Raw genomic sequence first — 9,194 nt, 5'->3', positions numbered from 1 at the left:
ATGACAAAAATGAAGTTTTAACTACTAGACTAGTATCAAGCTCTATATGTAATATATTAGCAGTACTTGGGAACCTTAGTATTATCCCTGCTATTACTAACAGCGATGTAATGCCCCCCTAACCTTTTATGAATGAATCTATCCCTATTTCCAAAAAAAAAAAAAAAAAAAATTGCCTAAAACACCAAAAGCATCCACATTATTCAACAAACACCAAAAATATTTCTCAAGCTAAATATTATAAATACTTTCATTACTAAAAAGTTAATAAAAAACTATACTATACAATACTTCATTGTTCATATTGTCATTGTACTCATATAATAATGACTAGAAAATAAAACACCAAGCGCTTCAAACTCCTCCTTGGTCGATGCTATTTGTGATAGTTTGAGAGCCTTGTTCCTGTTATGAAGGGGAAAAACACATTATTACTTTGACAATTCTCATAATTTAATATTAGAAGGTGTCCGAGATAACATTGGAGTAAATGATTATGAAACACATTTAATAAGAATGTGATGGACATTATGACCAAGCAAAGTTTATGATAAAACATTTAACATCTCTATATAATATAGTCAATGAGCAGATCCACCCTAATCAAATTACTTAAAGAAGTAAAAAAAATATAGTATTCCTCGACAATAAGGTAATGATTTCTACAAGTTGTCCATATTCAGACATATTACTAGTGTAATTTGTAAGGTTTTATCACTTGTGTGTTGCATGCTATTTATAAGATTTTTCATAGCTTCAGCACATAAGTATTTTTCTAAACTTTCTCTTAGACAATGCGACACACTCTAAGATAATCAATTTCATAAAAGTAATGTTACCACACTCTCATTCAATGCTCAGGTACTCTTGCGTCAAGGTCGTTGTATAAAATATGTCATGAAGTAGCTATTTACAAAATAAATGCAGCAAGAAATAAAGTTTCAGATAGCTAGAGTTATTTTTTATTTTCTTGCACTCATAGCAGAAATAAACCATAAAGTTGCCTACACCCACTAGGCAAAAAGCTTAGATTCAAATGAACTATGTTACATGAACTATAACAATGATGTGTTACAGATATGCAATTCGATCAACTCCGAGAAAAAAGAAATAAACAACAATAATGCAATCCACACTTCCCTAACTGACTAAGCAAAGGGACAATTTGACCAACAAAGACTTTGATACAACAAAATTTAATAACAAGTTACAACACTTCCTAAAACTCGACTAAGCCAATCCACAAATCCTTCAAAATACTATGTGATCAATTGAAATCAATATTAAGGTGCAGCATAAACAAAGTATCAATCAATCATTCACCATAAAAAATGATAGATTAAAAATATTACAGTGGAAGGTGTTCAGCAAATGCCATCAAACTTATACGCCAAGATCTTACTCTTGATTTTTCAAGTTTACAATTGGATCATTAAAGAAGTATTACAATAATGTTCCTAGTTCTCATTATTTGTTAATAAAGAATGATGCAAATTGTATATTTTTTGTCGATAAGGATCTCAATGATTATCTATGCAACTCTGACTTCTAGGAGGAAGTTGAAACAAGGAACATATAAATTAACGAGAATTAACAGAAACTACAACTCGCAAATTTGTCCTCTACAGCAACTAAATCGCAAGCTGCCAACACCGCGATCCATCTGCCCTGAATGGGAAATACAAACTCGCAAATTTGTCCTTTACACAATGCTTATCTCGAATTACACCATTGACTTTAAAGTGGGAAATATGACTCTAGTTAGACTAAGAAACTTATTTTCAGCTTCAATTTTCTCGTAGAACCAGAACCTTAATCTGCAGCAAAGTGGTTTTATGAACCTTTCACGTGCAAAGCATAATTAAAGTAGAGCTCTTTTTTCGCATACAAGGTCTTGAAGTCCAACAAGCTCACTGGACTGCATAATAAATTTGTTTGGCAGTCTTTCATGGTTCTACGGCTTACTTCGACCATAAATGACTATAATGTAATAATATCCCGTTAATAGTTTCTACATACAAGGAAATTTTCTAGTTTTAAAAGATAAAACCAAGTGCTTTGTAATCAAATTTCACAATAACTACCAAACTCAAGTTAGCACAATTAGTTTGAGACAAAAGGAAGGACTACATATTATGATGTAGGGAATGGTAGGAACTAAAAAGAAGAGCAGAAAACTACAACACAAGAAAATAAATATCCCCAACAACTTACCAACTTTGGCTTGGATCTCACGGGGAGCAGCAACTTCATCTTCCATTTCCTTTAATCGTTTCTTCATCCCATCTAATTCCTGACAATTAATCAGATCCACTCATAATCAATAATAATCTTTGTGTATTCATATATAACATGAAATTTACTATCCTTGTTTTTGGCAAACGAAGATAGCAATTAATTTAATCCTCCAAACAGAATCAAACAAATCAATTAGGTGTCAACCCCAAACTACTTACGATTGGCTTTGCTGTATGAATCCTCCATATAATTCCACCAATTTTTGTCCGTATGATTCTACTAAGCTACTCCACCAAAAAGAGGACCTTGAACAGAACTCATGTCTTTCGCAACTTTGGCTTGCATCTTACGGAGAGCAGAAGATTCATATTCCATCTTCTTTAATCGTTTCTTCGTCTCATCCAATCCCTTACAAAATAAAAGGTTTTAAATCCATTGCTAATTAGGGCTTTTTCACAAGAAAAAAAAAAAGAGAGAAGAGAAGCGCTAATACTGATAGAGAGAAAGGGTAACTTAACGACGCCATCATCGAGGACACTATGTTCTATATCTCCTTCCATTTCAGCTTCCATTGGGGAAAACCTTCCATTGGCGATGGGGTTTCAAAGAAATTTCCCCCGACTGGGTTTCAGTTTTGGAGAAACGAAGCAGTTGTGATTTGAAGACGACGGGCTTCAATTTTAGAAAGACAAGGAGGATGTGGATTAGGATTTAGGGAGATGATAGGCTTCAGGGGAGATAAGGGTTTTGGGTTGTAGTGAACTGAGATTCTTTATTTACTCCTTTATTTTTTTATTTACTTTATTAAATTTTTATTTTTAAATGATGACACTAGCAGCGACTTAGTCGCTCAAAATTGGATTAGTGAAGATCAAATGGGTCGTCACTAAAGGTTTTTGGCCCAAATTTTTGATTTTCGCGGGAGTCGAAAATTTTCACCTAGAATGGCAGGTACTAGTAGCGACTCCTTAAAAGCCGCCGCTAATCATGGAACATTCTGTAGAGACTAGACTTGTCGCTACTAATACTGTAACTTTCAGCAGCAACTAGACTATTCGCCACTAAATCTTTACTTTTAGTCACGATTTTTATCGTCGCCACTAAAAGTTCATTTTCTTGTAGTGTAACCGGGGCAGGTCCATGCGCTCCATCTGTAATCGAGATACGAATTCCCTTAGCATTTCATTATCCTTTTGTCTCACTTTGAAAAGGTCTGGCTTCCTAGTCGCGACCTTTATTGCTCCGGTATGTGCCTTTACGAACGAATCGACAAGCATGGCGAAAGAATCGACGGAATTGGGCAGCAAATTGTGGTACCATATCATTGCCCCCATCGATAAAGTTTCTCCAAATTTTTTCAATAGAACAAATTCAATTTCATCTTCTTCTAAGTCATTTCCTTTTATTGCTCATGTATAAGAAGTGACATGCTCGTTAGGATCAGTGGTTCCATTGTACTTGGGAATTTCTGGCATGCGGAATTTCTTCGGAATGGGCTTCGGAGCCACACTTGGTGAGAAATGCTTCTGTACAAACTTTTTCGAATCTAAACCCTTCAGAATCCGGGATGCCCCTGGTTTTTGATCAACGCGGGAGTTGTACGTTTTTACCTTTTTATCATTAGCCTCGATCTTTTTTTCTCCCGATTCGATCCATTTAGTGAGCTCCTCAAGAATCTTCATGATGGCGGGATTAGTTCCCGATCTATTATCATTCAATTTCTCCTGTACGGGTTCGACCCTATGAGCAACTTTCTGTGATGTATCGAGTTCGATTTTGCTTAGGGCTCGATTCTGATTTTGGAGTTGCTTTATCGCGGCCTATTGAGTTTATAGCATGTCAAATATCATACGAAGGCCAATTCTGCCTTCACCATTTTGTGCATTCTGATCGGCAGCCCGAGCGTCTCTGCGGACGTTATTTTCAGGGTCGGCGCCTAAATCTCCATGAATGGCGACACGAGAACTGACATCAATCGAATCTACAGCCTGGGGTGCGTCGGGATTGATTGGAGGCACTCTGTTTTTTCGGGGCAACTACGTGTTTGTTTTCGCCATGAAGACCAAGGCCGGTATCAGTGTGAGTGGGTATTGCTTGAAAGTTCGACATACTGATTCCTGAAATAAAAAATACTCACTAGAACAAGCGCAAAAGCAGTGTTTGTTATGAAGGTTAAATATTAAGCAATCACAATTATCCTTAGCTCACGGTGGGCGTCAAACTGTTTACTCTACTTTAAATTTGAGTAACAATTAAACTTATAATGTGGTTTTAAGGAAACGTGATTTCACTTAATATCAATTGATAAACGTAAAGATATGTGATGTAAATTGACAATAATACAAAGCAAACCAGCTTTTGGTCAATGCCCTCGAGCTTGGTAGAGCAAGAATAGTTAAAGAGCAGCAACTTGATAAACAAAAGAACGTGAGTTAAAGAGAAAATATTTTATTGCTTTTATCTGTATGAATGTAAGGTGTCTACAAATGATTGAGACTTCTCTTTATATAAATAGAGGAATCGTAATTATGGTACAATTCTATTATGGAGGTAAATCTCATGATTGATACAAATAACCGCCCTTGATTTGATTTGTTCTGGGATTTCCGCTGTGATCTCCGACCGGTTACGGATATCTCGCCTTTCCTTTATTGCACTTCACTCGAAGTCGGTCATACTTAGTTTCGATTACTGCTGGACTCGATCTCAACAGGCACCTTGATTCTTGGACTTGACACCCCGTCTTCGTACTCCGGCCCGATCTAATACGAGGATAACCCCCGATGCGATCCCCTGGTCATGATTAAATAGCAAGATCGGGCAAGCACGATCTTAACCGTGTACAATTTGCAAAGACTTAATTTGGGGAGACTATTCTCCCAAACGTGATCATATTCAAGAAGTTATGGATAATATGAATATTTATATTATTGGCCGGTTAACAAATTTTCTATCGGGTGGGGTCAAATAATTTATTCATTTTTGCATTACTCTTTCGACCCACCAATATTAGAACCGCCCGTTTGCCACCACTAATTGTGTTGATGTAACTGGGATGATTGAAACCACTCGAGTGCTGCCTCGTTAAGGATTGGATAGTTGTTGTATGTAATTGGTAATTTAAGAATATCAGCTAAAAGTTTTTGGTGTGACCCTTAAGTAATATGGATTTATGTCTCACGAGAAGAAACCATTCCTCTTTTTCGCACACACAAGTTGCTGCATATTCATGCTCTTGGTGCTTTCGTAATTAAATCAAGTTCCCAAGCGAAGCAAGAAACTTCAATCAAATAACTTTTAATCAATGGGAACTGATCACGTTTACCATTCAATTACATAACGAATGAAATATATGCACCAACCTGTAAAAAGTTAAACGTTCATTATAGGTCCTAACATGTGGAATTCACTCGATTACTAAACCTATAATATAATTCTGTTAATCTTCCTCACTTTGGCTTAAACCTTTACTAGCTCTTTAGCATTGGAAGAATGTCATTAGTGAAAAGCAGTAGTACTGATTCCGCAAATGCATTTATCCTAATTAAACAAAAAATTTTGTCCAACAACCTAAATGGAATTTTATGCAAATCCCTGGTCTTTTTAACCCTAATTCTATATCTAGTTTACTTTTTCTTGTCCAACCATCCATGTTGTCAATCCTCCCTATTACTCTTCCAAAGAAGAATCAAGTCAAAGCAATATTACTACAATAAAACATCCCACATTTCACCTACGAATATTAGCCACTTAGTTTTTGGAATTGCAGGCTCATCAAATACATGGGGCAACAAAAAATGGTATATCCATTCTTGGTGGAAACCAAATATAACAAGGGGATTTCTTTTCTTAGATAGAACCCCAAATGAGCACCTACCCTGGCCTTCTTCCTCTCCTCCTTTTAAAATATCTGATGACAATTCGCGATACGCGCCTTACCACAAGCACGGAATGCCATTTGCAATCAGAATGTTGAGAGTGATTGAGGAAACATTCAATGTGGAGCACAGTCCAGGGGTCAGGTGGTATGTTATGACGGACGATGACACTGTGCTATTGATTGACAATTTGGTCGATGTTCTTTCCAAGTATGATCACAGAAAGTACTATTACGTTGGGATGAATTCGGAGTGTCTTGTCAGTAACTTTGGTATGTCGTTTCAAATGGCATTTGGTGGAGCTGGTTATGCTTTAAGTTATCCCTTAGCTCAAGCTGTGGCTAAGAACATGGATACGTGTATCAAGAGGTATCCATTTTTATATGGCAGTGACCACATTTTACAAGCTTGTATTGCTGATTTAGGCGTCACCATTACACTAGAAAATGGGTTTCATCAGGTTTGTAATCAAACTCTTTATATTATTATCTTAGAGTATGTTTGATATGACATAAGTCTTTTTTAGAAAAATATTTCGAATAAGAAAGTTATTTTCTAGTGTTTGATATCAGATGGGAGAAAATAATTCACCTCACATGTGGATCGGACAGAAATTTTCCTCATTGTCTTAAACTTTTAATTTCATATCACCTCTCTAAAATAAAATTATGCCATAAGGTGGCGTCTTTTAATTTTATATCACTTGCTCTAAATAATAACACCTAGTCCATGTGACCAGGAGGTCACGGGTTCGAGTGGTGAAAACAGTCTCTTGCAGAAATGCAGGGTAAGATTGCATACAATAGACTTTTATGATCCGGCCCTTTCCCGAATCCCGCGCATAGCGGGAGCTTAGTGCACCGGGCTACCCTTTTATTTTGAAACTCAAAAGAAATTCGTGACATTTACTTTTGTTGTTTCACACAGATTGACCTGCGCCGTGACATATCTGGTTTTTTATCAGCACATCCTCAGTCTCCATTCCTCTCTCTCCATCACCTTGACTTAGTAGCTCCAATTTTCCCTCTAATGAACCATCACGAGGCCGTAAACCATCTAATGACAGCAGCAAGAGTAGATCAATCCAGATTATTACAGCAAAGCACATGCTACCTAAAGAAATACAATTGGACATTCTCAGTGTCATGGGGCTATTCCATTAACATCTATGAGAAGATTCATTCTCCAAGTTTTCTTGAAAGACCCCTTGAGACATTTTCCGAATGGAGGAAAGGAGCAAGGCCACCTTACATGTTTAATGTTAGACAATTAACTAATGATTCTTGTGAAATTCCTCATGTTCTCTTCTTTGATTCTGTCGAAGGAACAAGATTAAACCACATTGTTACGGGATACATCAAGAGAACTCCAAGGGCGATGCCCGCATGTGGGTCGAGCGGCAATCATTCTGCGGATGATGTCTCAAAAATTCGTGTCTTTTCTCCCATGCATAAGCTTCATGTAGTGGTAAGTATACTAGTATATACCCATCCCCTTTTATTTTAGATGACGCTACTCTTTGACTGCATGAAATTCTAAAAAGAAAAATAATAGTAATACTTGCGGTCTTAAACATATGACGACATGTCTATGACTTATATATTTTTAAGGATAAAATATAGTATTCTCTCCGTTTCAATTTAAATGACACATTTTTCTTATTAGTTCGTTCCAAAAAAAAAGCAAAATTTCGACATTTGGAAACAATTTAACTTTAAACTTTTCATTTTACCCATTTTACCCTTTCATGGCCCTACAAAGCTTTTGCCCCTTAAGCTTTTAAGACCACATATTTCAAAAGTCATTTTTTTTTCCTCTCAAAGTTTGTTATCTAAATTGAAACGAAGGGAGTGAGAAGTTTTCGAATACAAAAAAAGATAACATTCTTTTGGAATAGAATTAAAAAGAAAAAAAAGGTGCTACATAAAATGAAAAAGGGGGAATAATAATCATTGTAGAGTAGAAAAAAGAAACATACAAGTAAACATTACGGCTTTTCGCAGAATAAATTCAGTGCACTTTTAGATAAAATAAATATAAAACATCATGGTAAGTCCTCATCCCGTATTGACAATTATTTGAAAGAACACAAATATAGAATCCTAAACAAAAGCAAGAGGTTGAATTTAACTTTAAATCCATTTTCTGAGTTCTGCCGTTCTTAGTGTCGATTTTGTTTCTTCTGCATTTTCTCAACGTTTATAATTAATTATATGTTGATTTTAGGTACTTTATCGTGCAAAACAGATTTGACTTTTAATTCATTTGAACGAACCCAATCTTAATTATACAAAGTGGCTTATAACAAATCGTTTTGGACCCCAAACTTATACATTTCAAGTTTGACTTTTCGCTTATTTATTACTCCAGTATATTACATTCTATATGGCATTATTATGATCTTTGCATAATTATGGATCGGAGTTTACGACTCGTTGATAAAGAAATTGAGCTGTTTTTTTGAATTCTTAGCCATAATCTTATTTTGTTTCTTTTCTGTATAGGCTGGTAATAGAAGAGAATGTTGTGACATTGTGCAACCCATTGGAATGGATTCGATGGCTATCAAACTTAGGACTTGTATGAAACATGAAATTATTGCCTGAGCGAAAAATGTCATATAGTATGCATCAGCAAGTTTAGCTAGAAGAAAGAGATAGACGCAGTTGTAGTAATTTCTTTTTTAGAGTGTATTTTTCCTCTATTGCCAGTTTCATGAACGGAGATATTTGACATTTACATGTTCCTGAAAATAAGTTGACCTAAAGAAGTACTCCCCCTGTTATTTCTTTTATGTCATTTTCCCTCGGCTTATCTATACAGCTGATACTAGTATTAATCCACGGCCAACGAGGGGTGGATGTATCTATATGTTACCGGGTTCATTTGAACCATGGTACTTCCGAAGCAAAGCATAATCTACTAAAAATTGCTACAAATAATAAATATGGACCTATAACTTTTAAAAAGTAAATGAGTTCTATAATACGAATCTTAAATGTTAAATCGTGAATCTGCCTCTGCCAACAATATTGACCATGACTTCTTCATGATCAACAAAGCTTACTACTGGCAATT

The 9,194-nt window shown here is 35.8% G+C and overlaps 1 protein-coding gene and 1 long non-coding RNA gene across 2 annotated transcripts; one reads left to right on the top strand and one right to left on the bottom strand.

The window, feature by feature from the left end:
* Positions 1 to 220: 220 nt before the first annotated feature.
* On the bottom strand, positions 221 to 3,021 carry LOC107821081 (uncharacterized). Its single transcript, XR_001656055.2, has 3 exons — positions 2,457 to 3,021; positions 2,215 to 2,293; positions 221 to 405 (listed from the first exon to the last, which is right to left on the bottom strand). It is a non-coding gene; the product is annotated as an uncharacterized LOC107821081 (long non-coding RNA).
* Positions 3,022 to 5,730: 2,709 nt separating this feature from the next.
* LOC107821080 (uncharacterized) lies at positions 5,731 to 8,722 on the top strand. The gene is made up of 3 exons (XM_016647482.2): positions 5,731 to 6,576; positions 7,044 to 7,583; positions 8,621 to 8,722. The coding sequence occupies exons 1-3, from the start codon at positions 5,731 to 5,733 to the stop codon at positions 8,720 to 8,722; spliced, it is 1,488 nt and encodes a 495-aa protein (XP_016502968.2).
* The last annotated feature ends 472 nt before the right edge of the window (positions 8,723 to 9,194 follow it).

This window comes from Nicotiana tabacum, chromosome 22 (assembly GCF_000715075.1).
Source record: "Nicotiana tabacum cultivar K326 chromosome 22, ASM71507v2, whole genome shotgun sequence".
In the NCBI taxonomy this organism is placed as follows: domain Eukaryota; kingdom Viridiplantae; phylum Streptophyta; class Magnoliopsida; order Solanales; family Solanaceae; genus Nicotiana; species Nicotiana tabacum.
The sequence above is the reverse complement of the archived record's forward strand: the minus strand, read 5'-3'. Positions and strand labels throughout refer to the sequence as shown.

Excerpts from the sequence above, each read along its gene's own strand:
- LOC107821080 (XM_016647482.2), top strand. The coding sequence starts at position 5,731 with ATGTCATTAGTGAAAAGCAGTAGTACTGATTCCGCAAATGCATTTATC. Across the intron at positions 6,577-7,043 it reads TAGAAAATGGGTTTCATCAG|ATTGACCTGCGCCGTGACAT; the intron begins GTTTGTAATCAA and ends TGTTTCACACAG. Across the intron at positions 7,584-8,620 it reads TGCATAAGCTTCATGTAGTG|GCTGGTAATAGAAGAGAATG; the intron begins GTAAGTATACTA and ends TTTTCTGTATAG.